Source organism: Lepisma saccharinum, chromosome 6 (assembly GCF_977018435.1).
Source record: "Lepisma saccharinum chromosome 6, izLepSacc3.1, whole genome shotgun sequence".
Taxonomy (NCBI): domain Eukaryota; kingdom Metazoa; phylum Arthropoda; class Insecta; order Zygentoma; family Lepismatidae; genus Lepisma; species Lepisma saccharinum.
In genome coordinates, this window is record NC_139234.1 from 56,290,240 (window position 1) to 56,310,442 (window position 20,203).

The 20,203-nt window shown below is 35.3% G+C and overlaps 1 protein-coding gene across 1 annotated transcript in view; it reads left to right on the forward strand.

Annotated features, from left to right (window-relative positions):
* Cdc5 (cell division cycle protein 21) overlaps positions 1–20,203 on the forward strand; it is a 42,564-nt gene that overhangs the window by 13,890 nt on the left and 8,471 nt on the right. Inside the window, exons 4-10 of the mRNA XM_083123966.1 lie at positions 6,682–6,797; positions 7,227–7,439; positions 8,092–8,226; positions 13,266–13,436; positions 14,340–14,505; positions 15,890–16,050; positions 17,738–17,906. Of these exons, the coding sequence (XP_082980092.1) occupies positions 6,682–6,797; positions 7,227–7,439; positions 8,092–8,226; positions 13,266–13,436; positions 14,340–14,505; positions 15,890–16,050; positions 17,738–17,906 (1,131 nt within the window). The remainder of the gene's footprint in view (positions 1–6,681; positions 6,798–7,226; positions 7,440–8,091; positions 8,227–13,265; positions 13,437–14,339; positions 14,506–15,889; positions 16,051–17,737; positions 17,907–20,203) is intronic.

Consider the following 20,203-nt stretch of genomic DNA (forward strand, 5'->3'; position numbering starts at 1 on the left):
ATCAAAATTAATTACTAAGATTCGTAATTGCTCCAGTCAAAATTGCAGCACTCTGTCCTCACAAAATGGATTCAGTTGCATAAAAATAAATTACTTGTGTTGTAATGGCAAGTCAATATTAATTAAATCAATATATTAAAGAAAATTTCATATATCAAGATGATAATATAAGATCTTTTAAGGATAGCAACATAATTATTCTTTAAATAATATCACACATGTAATGAATTAAGCAAATTTCAACATAACAAATTAACGTTCATTTTTATACATCAATATGTAACGTCATGTTGTTGTGATATGTACTAGTTTTCAATATATATACACACACACACACACTTACATTTCTTTTCAGATTTATAAATCTTCCATGAAATATGTGTTCGTCATAATAGTTATATTCTACACTAGTATATCCTTCTGTTGAACGTAATTTCAATAGATAAACTTTGAAGAATCTAGGAGAATAAATTAACCATTTGTTTTTACAAAGTACACTTGGTCATATAACAATTAAAGAATTGTTATATTTATTACTGAATCATTTTTACCATGTACGTATAGCATGTTAAACGATACTTATCTCAAAGTCCAAGAGCAAATAAAATGCTTGCCGAATTCATGTCCTCTTCACGTATCATACATCAGAAAATGTATCCATTTCCTGACTTACCAATGCGGGTTTTGTCAATACATATCAAATATGGAAATTATTTTCATAACATGACATTAAATGTGGTAGATTTATCTTGTTTAGAACAAGAAAAAGACTGATTTCAGTCGTATCACAAAATTAACAACTTCACTTTCCAAGTCCTTTCCATCCTTTTTTTCTCCTAGAGACAGTCTCTCCCACTTTCCAAGTCCTTTCCATCCTTTTTTTCTCCTAGAGACAGTCTCTCCCAATTCATACTCTTTTTACCATATGCACAGAATACAAATTTTTAAACATTTTATAAGTGAGAAATATAATTTTATACATTCTCACTACATGGATATTGCTGTAAAATAATGTTTGCACAATAAATCAGATTATATGTTACTCAATTACCTGTTTTAACTTATTTTATGTGATTTAATGTTTGATAAAGGCTTCTATACTTCAGCAGGAAAAAAGGTTTTTAGGTAGGTCTTAGATTTTTCCCGCAATGAAAGTTGGCAATAATTCTCAAATTACATACTCAGGATTACACCAAATCGTAAAATTTAATCAAATATCAAGTTTATAACGTCATCATTTTGCTGGAATATGTTCGGAAATTGTATGTAATACGTGTGTTACCCACGTAATCTCAAAAAACTTAGTAAATCAAAACTTGTCGATGTTTTTATGCTCATTGAAATCCTACCGTAAGTACATTGGTGATCTATCACAGCCAAAATTACTTCGCCATATCTTTACTATTTTAATATACTTGAACATCAGAAATGTACACCTATGTATACTAAGTTAGAAAGTTAAAATTTAGGTTTGATGTTCTCCAAACAATAGATATTTACTCAAATAAGATTCTTCATGCAAATTGTATTATTCTTTTATAATGGTATTTAGTCAAGTACCATTATATAGTTACTAATTTGTTTTTGCCGTATGCGAGTTTTGTGTAATTTCTTCTAATCGGGGGGGGGGGGGGGGTGCCAGGTTTGATCTTCAGTGGAGACATATTGCATAGAGATTCGGATTACATTTTAAAACTGTAGGCCCAGTCCTGATTAGCCTATCTGAGCATAAAATGAACTTAATATAGACTTTAATGTGTTTGTGCTCTTGTCATCTTGACCTTTTAGAAACTGAAAATTATTTCGTTATGCTCAAGTTGCATTCCTATGATGTCACAACACGTATGCAGAACTACATACATATATACACCACTTAATACTTCAGATCTGTATCCTATTACAAGGTAGATTTAGAGCCCAAAGTTACTTATAAATGCAAGTACTATTGTTAGAAAACGGCCAGATTTTTGATTGAATGTTACATATACGGTATATTAAGTTAATATCATTTATAGGTCTATTCATAATGCATAAATTAATTAATACTGTAGTGTTATTATTATGTTAATAGGTAAAAAGGAAGTATAAGAATAGAGATATAACTGTATATATTCATTATCTAGCTTATTTGTAGTTAAGACCACCATAAATTTGTAGAAAGCAACAGTACAGCTAAGAAATTTAATGTAATAAAATGGTATTGAATATTTATTGAATAACAAAGAAGAATGTTAGATCCAGTTTATGAAAAGCAAACTTTCTGATTAATATTTTATGTGTAGGTAGCAGTGTGCATAAATCTTCTTTGATACTGCCCTTCAAACCCGTATGATCTCAATATAATCCTTGCTTTCCAATAAGTTCTACGCAAGTAAATAACCCTCAATTACACAACAAATGTTTAGCAAGTATATTTTCATTATTTAATTTTCAAACTTGATAAGACCTTCAGGGTTGGAGGAGGAGGGGTGGGTTCCAGACATCCAAAATACGTCCTTCGGGAGCGAGAGATCCAAAAATGTGGAACAAAGAGAAGATCCAAAATGCTGTAGTGTTTATTGTACGTCACTTTTCTGCCAAGATTAATGGCTATTATGAGGATGAGTGACGATATGATGAAATTGATGAAGGAACATACATACACCCATGCCCAACCTGGGATTTGATCCTGGGACCTCTGACGTCGTAGCATGCTTTGCTACCCACTCTGGCACGACGGTTGGCAAAATGCTGTTGGAGTAGGTACTAGAGCTAATCATACAATTATAGAGTTGCGGTATTATGGTCCAAAGTAATGGGGAAAAAATCTATCCCTGGTAGCTTTGCATCAATATAAAAAGACGTTAAAAAATTTTTAACGTTAAAAACTGTGCTTATGTATGCGAGTATGTTGTTCCTATTTTTCTTTCTGTAGAACTATGTTTCGGAGATTAACTATCTCCTTCTTCAGGTTCGTATGAAAAAACTAGGTACTTAGCATAGTACCACGTCGAAATGTAATATAAGGATTGTGGACAAGGGTTGGTGTGGATACATTTAAAATATTATATATATATTATATCCTCGCCCTAGAGGTATATAAAAAGCTCGTCGTTCACTAAAAAACTTGCACAATAAACCTATTTGCATGTTAAAAATGTTGAAAAACTAAACAACCTGCATGTATCACTATATACAACTTGCAGGTTCAGCCATTCCTGCTCAACTGTGCTTCCTAATCTACATGAAGGTCAGTCCTCCACGAATGTTTTCCTCTCCCCTTTATTTTCTCATTTCCCCTTATCACGTCACAAATCCAACGTAAATTCACGTTCTTCCCGAGCAGCTTGGATAACTTCCGGAGTGACGTGGAAACCGATATTGGGTGCAATCTTCCAGGCTTTGTCCCATTTTTTGAGGAAATTGATCCACCCTTCTTCTAAATTTCCTTCATCCCTATTAAGATTATTCTTCCCCCTCTACAAATATTCACTGTTTCATACACATTTCTTCCCAAGGCGAGGATATAATATTTTAAATGTATCCACACCAACCCTTGTCCACAATCCTTATATTACATTTCGAAGTGGTACTATGCTAAGTACCTAGTTTTTTCATACGAACCTGAAGAAGGAGATAGTTAATCTCCGAAACGTAGATCTACAGAAAGAAAAATAGGAACAACATACTCGCATACGTAAGTACAGTTTTTAACATTAAATTTTTTAACGTCTTTTTATATTCTGGAATTGTGAGTAATACGCACCAAACCTACAAAATGCTTTGCATCAAGGGTTATAAAACTAAAACTACCAATATTGTGGGCTGCAGATTTCTGGAGCCTGCTTCTATACACAACAAACCTATTCACTGATGCAAGGACAAAATCGATTATTTTTTTTCAAATATGAAAAATCGTCAATGTAGTTAATGTGGCTTTTTATAGGTTCACATTTAAACATTTCATAGCTTGAAGGGGGAGAGTAGGGGCATGTCCCCCATTTGTGGCCGATCTGTTTCAGTTTCTGCCTCAGTTTTTGGACCACCATGTACTAGGACAGTTTTTCAACTGCCAAGCTATGTGACCTAGTAACAGACCATGAGAGTTCATTAGATCAAATGGTTGCCAACTATTTTAAATCCAATTTTATATTTGTCAACAAGCCTAGACATATACCATATTCCGTTATTTATTAATACTTAATTTAAAGGGTGCATATTAAAGTATATAGTTTAAAAAACATAGAAATTAGAATTTTTTGAGCAGGGCACTTTTGGGACTTTTACAAAATAAATTTACCATGCTGTGGTCTCACAGTGGTTGAGAACCACTACACTATAATGGAGCCACCGTACCAACCATTGTCCATTCACAATGCAGAATGGTTATTTTGACAGAATCCTGTTTCCCTGCTGGCTGCTTTGGGGAGGGGGGGATTTTTAAAGTTAGCCCTTCTTGCCCAAGCAGTAGGTCTAATTGGTTGTTTGACCGCGAGTTCCTTCATAGGTAGACAGGGCAACAGAGCATCACTACCATAGAGGTGGCTGAAAAGGTGCCTCCACTAGAGGAAAAGGTCTAAATATGCCCCCCCCCTTTTTTTGTTGTCATTTTCGGAGGAAAAAAAATAATATATTAAGCACCTGCCTTTAAAATGCATATCTATGAAATATATACTAAATGTAATAGCATGCCAAAGTATAGAAGGTCTCCATTTTTCTTTAAAAAAAAAGCAATTTCCAAAAAAATTGTAAAATGATGTATTTCAAAATTGTGGTCTAAATATGGGCTACTAGTGGCAATATCACAGAAAGGAATTATAATTTTAAAAAACAGTCATTTCTCGTTAAAACATCATAAAATTCATATTTATGAATAATCTGTTGTTTTGAAAATCACGTGGAATGGGAAAAATCGAAATTAAGAAAAACATCCAAAAATTTGTTGAAAATGTGACCTCAACATTAGACCTCATGTCATAGCTCATCACGCTATTTTTCTTATTCATTTTATTTTTGCTCGCTATGATACATATTTCATTTCACTAACAAATTATGGCCTTATGAAGGCCCACATTTGGTTTATATACCCCTAATATCATAACATATACTAAGCAGCATGAGAATTCAGAAAACGCTGAATTAAAACATACCTGCAAAAAGTTTTCGGAGCTCGCAATTCTATAACAGTGTCCAAGGCCGAAACTAACCACCACTTTCTCTTGCAAATTAGCACCACAACCTTTGTCCTTGACAGATAACCAGTTCCAATAGCCTCTGCCAGGCATCAGCACCCAGGAGTGCTGATAACTCCAAAACCCATATTTAAACTTTCTCCTCTATAGGTGGCCAAAATACACCAGATCTTGTTCCATGACCAAGTTTAGTGGCCATTAAGTCAAATTACACGTGATACACTTGAAAGGCAGAATACAAATATTTTATGCTAAGCTCAAATGTGCAGACACAGTTCAAGAAGAAACTGTATCATCAAGGATACATTTCATTAAGTGTGTTAAAAGGTGAGGCAAGATTTCTTCTTTTCCTTTTGGTTTATGTGCAAATTAAAATATTGAAAAGTGCCTTCCCCATGATGTAGTGGTTATTTCGTGGTCTTGTAATCAAGGATTCCCAGGTTCGATACCTGGTGGAGGCACATAGCGCAGTGGTTTGGATCCCACTTTGAACTGTAGGTCCAGTCCCGATGATCCTATCTGTGCATAAAGTTGACTTAAAACAACAATTCAAACAAATAAATCAAACATTGAAAATTATATTATACTATTAGATTCTATTTACAAAATATATATGCAAAACTGCTCCAGTTATGCGAGTGTGTGTGCATACTCTGTATATATATTTAAAAACTTACTGAAATTTGAAGATAACATTTGGGGGAAACTATCCATTCAAAAAAGAATAAATTTTTGCAAACTGCTTATGTCTAGCTATGAATTCAACATCAAAAATTGTACTTTAAATTTAGATATGGACATCTTTGTACAGTAGCAAGATAAATGAAACCTGTGAAACCAGAAAAATGCAGCCAAGTAATGTATTTTCATTGATTTGAAACACTTTGGGAAAAAAGCTGCAGAAAAAACACTGTCTTTACCCCCAAAATAGCCTATTTTTTCCGACCACTTCCAACTCTAGTAACAATAACAATAATTGAAATGAATTTGAATGGAACATCATAACACATGCAAAGTTCAGTAATTGGGAAGGCTAGAGGTACTTTTCAGGGTTACAGTGTAATAGAAAATGCTGTCATATTTGTACTGTGTACTCTTTTAAGTATTAGCAAAATTTTGGCACTTCAATAAACTTGATGCCCCACTTGAGAAATTGGAAGGGGGGGTGGAGGGCATAGAAAGTGAGTTACCTTCCCAGAGCCATGTGCATCTAATGCGACAAATTGTTACATTTCATTGTGATGATGATGTTTGAACATACCACATCAGGAACGTAAGATGATATGATAGAGAAGAAAATAATTTATTCAATGGATGAATGAAAGTAATATTATTTAATAGTCTCTTGTAGAAATCAAGTGTGTACTATTTCTGTTTGTTGGAAGAGATGACAAATAGAGAAAAATACACTTACTTGAAATACAAGTTTCAATTGTATGTAGATAAAAATGAATTTGTAGTCGTCAATATTTTAAAATATTTATTCGTGGAAATTTTCATTTCCTTACAGAGCTCGAAATGCTGTCTGAGGCCAGAGCTCGATTAGCCAACACACAGGGCAAGAAAGCAAAGCGTAAAGCAAGGGAGAAGCAGTTAGAAGAAGCAAGAAGATTAGCTGCTCTTCAGGTATTTTTTTTTGTCTCTCCAGAGTTGGCTTGGAGTAGATATATAGCTTAAATTTCTGTGTGATATTTCAATGTGAATCATCCTTTCTTTGTCATCAATTGTAAAGAATATTTAGACTTGTTTTTTATTAACCCTCACATTTGTCTCTTTTCACGGGAGTACAATATTTGATAATGATTTTTATTCATAATAAGTTGTATGCCAGTTATGTATTCGGCAAAGTTAATGTTTACTCACATTGCAACATATGTACATTCCAGTACAGTAGCTTAAGTTGTAGAATCTTTTTTTTTTTGCATATTTCATTTCATTTGTCCTTTATTTATGAACTGAATACATAACAGTGGCAGCAACTGTGCTCAATTTGTATTAAACATTGACTACTGTGCAGTTGAATAATAATATGCCTTTTTCTGGTACTTTTTTCAGAAACGAAGGGAGTTACGAGCTGCAGGTATCGAGCTCCCACCGCATAAGAAGAAGAAGCGTGGTGTTGACTACAATGCTGAAATACCATTCGAGAAACGTCCGGCTTCTGGCTTTTATGACACAAGTCAGGAACAGTATGATCCCATGGCTCCTGACTTTGCTAAATTAAGACAACAGCATCTGGATGGAGAACTGAGAACAGAGAGAGAAGAAGTAAGTAGATATGTGGGAAAATATCTTATAGATGTGCCTTCTAATTCTTATACACAAACCTTGGTAGATTTCAGTGAAAAATGCAAGCTTGTCCAGGACTTAAACCCAGGTCTCGGGTGTACCATCCTAGTTACTGAGCAAGCCCTGGTTTCACCCAATTTTTTGCTGCTGCTGCTACTTTACCACTGAAATTGTCAACGCATAGTATTTTTGTGTATTTCCTGTGTGAAATTATTACTTTGTCATGTTGCAATATTTTTTTTTCTTCTTATTTCAAATATAAGACTAATTTCGAATGTTATACCTCAGTTTTGAAGTGTTGATATCATTACAGAGGTCCTCTGTTCATATTTTGTGTGAGTTCAAGTCTTGTGTTGTAGTCTTCACACATTATTATTTGTTACCTTGTGTGGTTATGTTTGTTTATTTCCTCTACAGTTTTCCTCAATGTAATTTGTGTATTCACCTTCACCAATCATTAATCACATGCAACATTACTACATTCTTAATTTGTTAACTACAGTATTTTGTCTATGACAACGCCTGTTACGTATCATCAGTATTTTCTCTCATAGTCTTGATGCTTCTGTTACTAATTTGTAATTTTTCTTTCTTTGTCACAATTCATCAAGAAGGTTATTTTATTTTTCAGAAAGACAGACGTAAAGACAAACAGAAGCTGAAGCAGCGCAAAGAGAATGACATTCCGGTGGCCATGTTGCAGAACCAGGAACCAGCGAGAAAGAGAAGCAAGTTAGTCCTTCCTGAACCCCAAATCACGGACCAGGTGAGTTTCAAAGGAATCACTGGAAAAGAATTACTAGTGTGAAATCATTACAGAGTTAGTAGAATGAAAGAGCGGGTACGGTTTCTCTTGCTGAAACTGTCTAGAAAAGAAAGGGAAAATGTTCAAATATATGTAAATTAATGTGGAAGCATTTCAATGTAAAATGCATAATGTACCTTTGCAAATGATTACATTGTGAAAGTCATTTTGTGTGTGTCTGTGTTGAGTAATTGCTTACCAGGTGGTAATTATAATCAATGTGTCACTAAAATTTGTAATAACTGGCGATGAAACCCGTTTATTGGCTTAATATATTAAGAGGTGAAAATCAATATATTCCTAAGTAAAACATCAAACTACAGGGTGAACCAAATGTCGAAATACATAGGGAATTATATATTTTTTTTAAGTTTCCATATTTATTTATTTTTTAACGTGTTCTTTGCTAATGCGTGTTCATCAAGAGTGGGAGAAACATATTGCAAACAAATGGTAACCACGTCGAGCATTTATATGAATACATTGTTTCTTATCACAACATATTGATTTTTCCTTTTGGTTTGTACTTTTGGTACACCGTGTATAAAATAAATAATGAGACTTGTTACACTATTTCAATGCTATTAAGCACAAAATGATATCTCGCTTGATAAAAATGCGAACACTAATTTTACATTATTATTATATTTTATGAAAACTCGCTCTCTCTCTCTATCTAAAATGTAACAAGAAATGAAGGCTTGACTTCATATATATTTACCATTGTAGGTCTGTGATATATGATTGGATTTTTAAAATGTAAAGTCTGAATTCCTTCCTGCGTTGTGCCCACATAAAGTGGCTCTGGTGTTCACCCAGCCTCAAATTAATGTCTACCCAGAGGCAACCCTGGGAGGTAAAAGTGGCCGAAGAGTGGTGCTGATCACATCACCTCCAAAATTGGCTAGATCCAGAATGTGTGGCCCTATTGTCTAGGACCTGGTAATAATAATCAACTTTGTACAGTTTTTGTGGATCTTCAACAGTTTCATCATACTGAAACTGCTTCTTCTTTCGATTACGGCCCTGTACAGTGTTACCTATCTTTGGATCTTCTATATCTAAATTCGATGCCAATTCTTTCTCATCAACCGGGACTCACAGGTCACCACCCCTAGATGCCTCCACAAGTGGAGGGAGGGAGGCCCTGCCAAGTGCCATCTAAGAAACATTGAAATTTTTCATCACTCCTGCTTTTTTCAAAGCTCTGATATGTTTGCAAAAAATCATCTAACATATCATAGATTAATGTTTTGAAGACATTTGCTCATTACATTACGTGGAGTAAAAAGTCATACCAGATAACTACTATCTGTGACAAAAATATTGATCCCTGTGTTTACGCTCTTGTAAAATTGTACTCCGTGGGAGGAAAACATTCAAATATACCTCATTGGAAAGTTTCAAGTATCTACTTTTTAATAAGCATTAACTGAAAATTAATCTTAACTTTTTTATCTTACTATAATAAAAAAATCACTGAAAAGTGTAGTTCCAATTCTTCCAATTTTCACGAACGGGGAACTTAATACCATACAGTTCATAATCAAATTTACATATAATTTTAAGATTTTGTGTACTTGAAGTTTGATTATTTCTGCACCTCTGTAGAAAAAAATCAAATGCATATTTTTACTAGTTGCTTCAAAAATTGGCATTTTAGGGAAACTTGCAAACTTGAAATGCATAATTACAAATTCAATGAAATTTGCAAGAAACTGTTGATATAACACACATGATCAAATTCCAGAAGTTTGGCACGTGTACCTCAAATATGGGTCCAGATATTAATTATTCTTTCGCACTCCTAATATGGTAAACGGGTGCATGACGTATGTATGCCCGGGTGTGGTCAATCTCAGACTCAGCGGGCTGCAGGTGACTTCCACAGCGTTGCCGTTTCGCTGCACTTCGCTGCGAGAATTGCGCAAGTGTGTTCCGTCTAGCCGATCCAAAGTATTGTCGCAGCATAAAATAATGAATGAAATATTTCTCATATTGCAAATGGAGTACCGCTTCACTGCAGTTTTTTGGGGGGGGAGGATTACTTCTAGCTGTTAACTTCATACGAATGTTGCGTCGTCTCCTTCAATACCCGGTGGAGGTACATAGTGGTTCGGATCCCACTTTAAACTGTAGTCCAGTCCCGATTAGCCTACCTGTGCATAAAGTGACCTTAAAGAAAAACAACTCCACACAGCTTTATATGAACGTAATTTTCCCAATATTATTTTATGTCGCACATTTAAACAGATATATTAAGTGCAACGATGTTCGATGAAGGATCCAGTCTTCTCTGTATACAATAATAACGCACCTGCTGTGTACAGCGATTTCATAAGCAAGGGAAACAGACCGAGGTGTGTACTAGGGATAGCAACGCATAAAAATTATATTTAAAAAATTGTGTATTTGAAGCCTTCACGCCAACTAACATTTTAAAATATATTTCAAGCAAAAACGCATGTAAATTGTGTTTATCTCGCAAAATTCACTTAATCATTGTATCAAGTAGTGGTGGTGGTTTCAGCATTTAACTGATTCTATAAAAATACATCCAAAACGAGGAGATTGCAACTGATTTATTGTGTTGTTGACATATGAGTACTCATTAAACAACTACCGTGTTGCTATACTTTCCACCTGAAATATTGCTTTTATATTTTGGTCTCTTACACAGCTGCAACTGTTGTAATAAGCAAGGAGTTGTGGGCTCATTTAGAGAAACAGAAGGATTAAAAACTAATAAGGTTTCAATAAAAATAATGAGTGAAAGGTAAAGTATGAAATGCTGTTCATAATTCGCACAGTGTGAAAGAATAAGATATGGAAATTTGATTTTTATTCCACGGCCATCATTTTGATATGCATTTCATGACCATTACACTGACCATTTCCGAGATTGCAACATCATAATTAATCATTAATTGTGGCTGTTCTACAGCTGATAGTACCATTATATTTGGCTGAGATATTTCCACATAACCAATCTTCAAAAAAAAAACAAAAAAAAAAAAAAAAAAAACAAAAAAAAAAAAAACATATTTTTACGACTGTTTTACATGAAGCTACACACAACTGAATTCGACTAATGTAAAAACTACATTTTTACAAACATTTTTGTCTGAATAGAAAACAGAGTTAAAATCACTTTGTCTTGCTTTTATCTAAAAGCAGACACTTGTAGCTTTCCAATGAGGTATATTTTAATTTTTTCCTCCCAAGGAGTACAGTTTTACAAGCATGCAAACCGAGGGCTCAATATTTTTGTCACGGAGTGTAGTGAGCAAAGGAATGTAAAGCCACGCAACTGGTTTGCAATACACTTGAGTTTCATGTGCGACCATTTGGAAAGTTTTATTGTCGCCAATTATTTAAAGGTATCTCAACGGAGTTAAGGCATCGAATCTGCTTTCCCACTGTGTGGAACTCTGTGGTTTTAAAGTGAGACTAGCAATATGTTCCTTCAAAACGGTGAGTTGGCGTATATTAACTTCCAAATATAATGTAATATTATATTATAACTTTCAAGCTTTCAGTAGGCTTATTTTTTTGTTCTCTTCAAATTTTGCTGGCCTGAAAATTTGCCTCTCTGGGCGGTGGCACGGTTCGCCCCTCCCCCACCCTTTCCATGGGCCCTGCATACAATCTTACCAGTAAACATTCTGGGCTTAAATCCCTGTCTAGACATGGACATCAATTTCTTATAATCATTCTTTTTATTCATTATCGCTAGGGATGTGCCGAAGCCGATTACAGATGTATGAAAATCGTCCGAAATTGACACATCGGCATCAGTATCAGAATCGGCAAAAATCCGATATTTAAACCGGTACAGATTATACTAGAGTTTTTACCTTCTAATAAGTTTTATATTCTAGTTTTGTAAGATTTATTGAAAATTTGGTTATGATTCGTCATTATTGTAGAGTTTTTGTAATACAATTATTGCAAACTCATCCAGAGGATCAACCTAACTATAAATCGGGAATAAAACAGTACATTGCTGAACCAGGATCTGCTGTTGTATTGGAAATTCAAAAATGAATATTCAAATCTGAAGCAAGTCCTGAGAAAATACTTGGGCATACCTGCTGCATCAGTATTCAGTGATTGAGTGTTCAGTGTTGCTGAACAGATTTGAGATAAGAGAAGAAGTATGTTTCCTGAAGTGCTTCCAAATCTCGTGTTTCTGAAGTTGAATCTGGCAGAACAGGAATTCATTTTGCATTTCAAAGAACTGCTTGTGTACTAATGTTTAATCTCTTCAGAATCCATGTTCTTCTTAAAGGTTCACATAACATTTTGTAGATGCAAATGTATATTGAGAATATATATGTATATACATATGATATGCAATAGAAATGTACATAGCAAATTTATTTTTGTCATGCTGAAAATAACATCCCATTTCTGTTTGATAATCTTATGTATCGGAATCGGTTAAATATCGGCATCGGTATCGGTTCCAAAAATTATCGGTGAGTACATCGGCATCGGTAAATTTTCAGCTTCGTCACATCTCTAATTATCGCCATTTGCGTAAAAATGCAGCCAGACATTTGATATTAAATAAGAATATGTAAAGTAGCTGATAGCAAATGTTTGGTAATATTAAAATGTGGGTTGGAAAAACAAACATACAGTAATTGTTCACATGTATTTACTTTCATTATAGTAAATACGATGGCACGAGGCATTAGCTTTACCATCATTGATTGAAATATTGCTCAAGTAAAGTAATTGTCAAGTTTACTGATTTGCCAGTACTTAAGGGTAAATAATTTGTATATTTGGTGAAATTTTATAGTGCTGAAATGTACAGTATTGACATCAACAGAAGTGTATTAAAAGTGTCAGTTGTGTATTAAACTACAGGCTACAGATTATGAATTTCTATTTTTTTTTTTCAAACTAAAAGTACCTTTTATTCCTTTCCTAAAACATTTTTTTGCTTGAAAGAATATGGTATTAATTTTTGTGCGTGTTTGTCATTTAAGGAATTGGAACAAGTAGTGAAGTTAGGCCGAGCAAGTGAAGCAGCTCGGGAGGTTGCAATGGAAGGTGGGTCTCAGGCATCTGATGCTCTCTTGGCAGATTATTCCCTTACTCCTGCAGGCGTTCCACGGACCCCTCGCACTCCAGCTCCCACTACAGATAAAATCTTGCAGGTAATTTTGTTGTGTATTGACCCTTGAGGTGCCTTTACGTTGGAAAATCAATGCTCTGTGGAGCTCATGTTGTGCCATCCACATATGTTTGTGATCATTTTATCACCATTCAGAAAAGTGAAGTAAAATAAAACAAATCAATCAATGAATCAATAATAAATGTAGCACATATGTCAGTGTGGCACGTCATGAGCTTGATATGTTTTATTTTTTCAGTTGTCTTGTGACACACATTTAATGAGTTTATCAGCACAAGTGGCATTAAGAGCACCAGATATGGTTAAAATTGCATGTTTTGTAGTACTACACTGTTGATAGATTGGAATGAAGACACCAAAACAAACAGGCTTTTGTGAATGACTACAGAAGCACAAGAATCAATTGATGAAAGTATATTTTTTGCAAGTGATAGTCTTATTATTTATTTAAGAAGTGAATTTTAACAATGTTGCTGCTATGAACTTTATTTTATTTTAAATTTTCTGTTATTTTTATTCAATGGAAGTGTACATAGATATCAAAATACAAGAATAAGATTAGGATGGATACAGCTCAAATGAAGGGACAGGAAGAAACACAGGAAATTTAATATTTTGATGTTTTTATCAGCTGTGCTACTTTTATAATGTATTAATTATAGTTTTCATCCTAGATGCGGCAAGAGGTATGGATCCATTGTTTAATTGTACTTTTATGACATGTTTTAGTTTTACAAATGTACAAGATCAGTAATTTTTAAGGACTGTGTGCTGTAATGACTTCTATGAACATCTTCGACTATAACGTTGTTTGTAAAAAAATATCTAAAACAAGCAAGATTTTTGTAGGTAATTGTTTTTGTTACGTAACCCACACATGCTTCATGCAATGTGTCCTACATTGTTTTTTTTTACTCTCTTGTAGGAGGCACAGAATATAATGGCACTAACTCACGTGGATACTCCCTTGAAAGGAGGTTTAAATACACCCCTGCATAATTCAGATTTCAGTGGAGTCACACCTCAGAAGGAGGCTATTCAAACTCCTAACACTGTATTAGCCACACCTTTTAGGACTACTAGAAGTGAAGGTAAGTGCTGCTTGTGGTTAAGATTCTTTTCCAGATTATTTAATCAGGTGCACACAGTTACTAATGTTATAATATAGTCATACATGACTATTATAAATTATGTAAAATAATGAAGTTCGGAAGTTTTGTTCCTCATCTAATGTGCATTTCTCATTGCACCAAGTACTAGATTTCATCACATATCACTAGTCCTTAGATACTTTGTGTGTAATATTTATATATTACATTACTCTAATTTAGGACCTCACCAAGGGCTTTGTAATCAAGGAGTCCCTGATTCAATCTTCATTGGAAGCACATAATAGTTCTGATCCCACATTAGCCTATCTGCAGGCTCAGAAACTTTATTCTTGTGTTAAAGTATTTTTGAAAATTTGCCTCCTAAATGAATGATTTTTATTGAATTAAATTACTGGGCTCCCAGGAAGGGGTATCAAAGTATCTAAGTAGATAAATAAATTGAAGGGTCAGGGGTAAAAACCAGGTAAATCAACTTGCCATACTCCAGAAAAATGAACTTTTAATTGCAAAACGTTACTTGATATGAAAATGAAAAAGTACAAAAAAACATGCTTTGATGAATGGATTTGTCACATTTAGAAAACAAAATTAATCATGTTGTAAAGTCCAGCACAGCATAAACATGGCTAGATATGACACCACTACCTTGCTTATGACTGAAAATTGACTTACCTATTTTGATCCCCTGGCCCTTCAATTGAATCTGAAATAGTTTGACACTGAATCAAGAATTTAACGTGGGGTCCTACACATTCCAGCCATTAAGCATGCTGTGTGTATAACAGTGAAGTAAATACTGCCAAATGACATGTGCTGACAGTCATGGTACAGCATTCTATCACACAAACAGATGAAACCATATAAAGAAGCCATTGCAACAACACAATATTGAACTGTAATGTTTCATCCTCTGTTTGTGGATAAAATGTTGTTTTCTTCCTGTCTTTTTATGTGATTGAGGGATAGAAGTGTAAGTCAGATTACAAAGGACAAAGTTTTGATCTCTGCTTGAGCAGTAATTTTTTCATTATTTTTTTCTATTAAGTTATTATGTGTATACATGCGTGCCATCAGCTATTTTTAATAGCTTATTCCAGTTTGAATACATATCATTCACTGAGAATGCACATACTTTTTCTGTGCCTCATTTAAGATTTTCAATAACTATACTCAATAACATGCAACCATTATTGCTGTTTTGAAATGATTTTTAGTTTATCCAAAATTTGGCAGCTGTAATTATTCTGTCAGGTCACTTCTGAAAAACTGACAAATAGAGCATTGAACATTCTCAGTGAATGACATGATCAATTGCCTTCATGTGTCGAACAGATGTGAAATTTGCCATTGATTACACTTTCAGGTCGCACCCCTGGCTCAGCAACTGTTGGGTTTAACACCCCCCGTGATGGAACTGGGAAAGTTGTGAACGCTACACCCATTCGGGATAAGCTGAGCATAAACCCAGAGGATGGGTTGGAGGTGGGAAGCACACCACAAGCCGTGAAGAGTTACCAGAGACAGGTAAGAGGTCATCCTAAAAATGTAGAGATGTGTACACTCACTGGTAATTACTTTCAACAACCACCTTGGTGTCTTCTTCAGGGTTATATTATGTTGGAGACTATGTCTTGGTATTGTAAGATAGCATTGGGATATACAGTAACCTCTCGTTCCTTTTTCTTCCTATCCTTTTGTCTTATAGAGCTGTTGTCGACTTTGGGGAACATTGCAGATTGTTAAATTGAAGTACCAAGTTTGCGACTGTCCAAGACATAAAAATAATCAAAAAGTTACATTTCTAGAATTGTTTGCCAGTGTAAACTGTCCAACATGAAGAATCAAGATGCATGAATATATTAACGGTTCATAACTTGTTATATTCCTGGTAACTCTTCTTACCCTTTACTCCAGTAGTCGTAGACATCAAGACTTAATGGTCTTCAATGAAACCCATCTCAAGGTAGGTTTAAGAGGAATCTAATCAAGGTTGTATAGTTTATGGAAAAACATTTATTATTTCACTGGGATACTTACAACGGGTAGGTAAGTAACCCGAAAACTGGAACTTTGAGTATCGTTTCTCTTAGATAAAAATATACTAATTGGAAAGGTCAACACTAAGGTGGCTCCTCAAATCTAGGTTTTACAGAAGAACGCTGTAAACCTGTACACTTCTTCCTAGATGTGGAGTTATCACCTGAGATGGCCAATCTAGGTTTTACAGAAGAGCGGCGTAAACCTATTTTACTTCTTTCTAGATTGGAACTTTCATCCCATTCGGCCAACCTAGGTTTTACAGGAGAGTGGCGTAAACCTATTTAACTTCTTCCTAGGTTAGAACTGTTCCTAATTGTCCAGTCTAGGGTTTACAGAAGAGTGGCGTAAACCTATTTCACTTCTTCCTAGACTGAAACTGACCTCCCTTTATACTCAAGTTTCCAGCCTCGAACTCTGGCCTTTAGGTAATTTTCTGATTCAATATTCTGAATTATAACATAAATATTTAGAATATACATAGTTTTGCTTTGAGTAATTTACAAAGAAAGTTTTTTTTTACATATTCATTTGAGTTAACAATTATTTCTTTAACGTTGATAAACTTCTTACATTTTGGAAAATTTCAAATTTAAATGTTCTGCCATTACCTAAACACAATCTGGTTAGTTCATTAACATTGGTAAACTTTGATTGGTGGGTTTATATTTACATCATAGCATTATGCATGTTGCGTTAAAGGAACTGACTTCATTAGTATATTACATAAAGGTTAATTCATTAGATCATAAGCACCCTGATTGGTGCGTTCACATTTACATCACAAACTGAGTTATACAACGTGTAAATTTATAAACATTATCAAGAAATCAAGGTGATACTAAATATTTTTCCTTTTAACATGTACATTCACAATTATAATGCAAAGTTACAAAATGTGCAAGGACGTAACAAACTGTGGACCCATGTGACCTACTAGGACTATATAGCATGAACCCACTTTCCACTTACAACCTTTTTAAAAGACCTTCTGACTTCTATCAATGTTTTAATTTATGAAACCCAGCCTCCTCTCTGCCGACAGATTTGAAACTTCTGAAATATAAGTCACAAGTTGCTACTCCAACTTTAATATATGTATATTTTTTTAACCATCTGTGCATATTCAAACATCCACTAAAGTCCTAACTTTGTATTTATATTTTTTGCACAGCTTAAGGAACAGCTGCGTGAAGGGTTGAGCTCATTGCCAATGCCTCGTAATGATTACGAGATAGTTGTTCCTGAGGATGAAATGCCACTGACAGTCCAAGAAGAGAAGTCGCTTGAAGAAGACCAAGCTGATGTCGATGCTAGGTATGCAGCCGACATGCAAGCAAAAAGTAAGTACATGTAGCTGTGTAAAACTGTGCATGCAATACTTCACTAATTGCAGGTAAACGTTTAGACATACAAGCGGCATTGCTTGAACTCACCCATGTGTAGCATATGTAATGGGATTATATTACATTAAGCCTGCTTTTTTAAAATTGTGCACCAAATGCAACTTTTTCCTTGAGCTATAATAAGGTCCCGCACTGTGGCCGTGAGGTCCAAAGCGTCATGCTTTTGGCTCTGGCTACGGGACACATGCTGGTTTGGGTCTCCTGGGAGAAGTGTAACAAACTTTCTTGCTGAGATTTCGGGCTGTGTATGGGACTGCGGGCCGGCCACTCACCACAATGAGAAAATTGTAGAACTTCACATGATTAGCGTAACCTGGTCACAGAAACCTACAACAACGACAGGGTGTTTATTGTGCTGACCACACATCACAACTAGTTGGATGATCTTCCACCTCGGCAGGTAGAAGTGAGGCTGGCAGTCGGTAGGTAGGCCCTCACGGGCAGTTGCTCCATGGGTTATTTTAATTTTATAATAAATACAAGGTGCATTCAATAAATAACCGGAAAAGTAGTATAAAAAATCTAAAATACGACTGTGATTGTTATATGGTTGTTATTTTGTGAAGGCATCTGTAAGCTATTCATAGCTGGGGCTGGCATGCCTGCCTCATGCACGGGATGCTGGGAAACAGTTATACAAGATGGCGGCACCCTTACAGGAGTGCTCCAAGCTGGAGCAGCAAAGTGTCGTGAGATTTTTGTTGAGTGAAGGCAAGAAACCGATAGAAATTCTTAGCCGCATGACAGTTCAGTACGGTGACAACTGTATGAGTCACAATTGTCACCAATTGTGGGCTGAGAAGTTCAAATAGGGCATAACCAGTGTTGAAGATTCTCTGCATCCAGGTCGCTCTGTCACTGCAGTCACAGAAAGCAACATTGCTCAAGTGGAGGACTTGATACGGGAGAACCGGCATATTACTGTCAGTGAAATTGCTTCCCAGATGGAAATAAGTGTAGGATCAGCCCACAATATCAGTCATGACATACTGAGGTTCAGGAGAGTGTGGAGAGTGTGTGCAAGGTGGGTTCCAAAACGTTTGACACCGGAAATGAAGGAGAGACGTGTAGATGTGTGCAGGGAGCTTTTGCGCCATTATGAATCTGTGAGGCATTTCTTCATCGTATTGTCACTGGAGATGAAAGTTGGTTTCATTTCTATGAACCAGAACGTAAAAGAACAACAATGGAATGGCAACATCCTTCGTCTCCCAGACCGAAGAAGGTCCTTTCCGAACGGAGTGCCGGAAAGGTCATGTTAACTTTGTTTTGGGACCACAAGGGACCAATTCTTGAACATTACATGCCCAGAGATCATAATGTAAACAGTACCACCCACTCCAACTTTTTGTGCTAAAAACTGAAACCAGCCATTCTGCAGAGACGACGTGTTCTGGTGTCCACTGGTGTGCTTTTGCTCCATGACAATGTGAGACCGCACACTGCCAATGTCACATTGTCTACCATCGAGGACCTAAAGTTTGAGTGCTTACCCCACCCTCCATATTCACCCAATTTCGCACCTTCCGATTTGCACACCTTTGTCCCACTGAAAGATACACTAAGTGGATCGAGGTTCCAGAATGACAACGAAGTCCAGTCAGCAGTGCATGAGTAGTTACGCATCCAAAATATTTTTTTTTCGTGTGGAATCAGTGCCCTTATCAAGCACTCGTGTAGGTGCATTTGAACTAGAGGAAGACTATGTTGAAACATAGTATGTACTTCCTTTGGTGCTTGTAATAAATATTTGTTACAACATATTTCCGGTTATATATTAAATGAGCCTTGTATATTTTTAAAAATAAGATAACATTTCAACATGCACTCTGTTTCGTCCAAACTTTTGGATCAAACTTGATACTTCTTCTTGATGGGAGAAGACAATGTGGGGTGGAAGGGTTAAAACTTAGTTAAAATGAAGGACCAACCTTCAGTGACATGATAAGTACTTTTTAATCTATATTAACCATGCTTTAACCCTTCCATGCCACATTCTTTTCTCCCATCGATGAAGAAGGATTGAGGTTCGTCTGTAAATTCAGAAGACAAAACAAAGTACTTATTTGTATTTTATCTCATTTTTAATGTTGATGACATATAGTATCATATGCCACCTCTTTAATAATAATATCCTGACTATGTGCATACTAAAAAGTCCCAAGAGTTATAGATAACATTGTAATGTAACTTAATTTTTGTTCTAAAAATGATTTGTTTATGAGGATGGAATA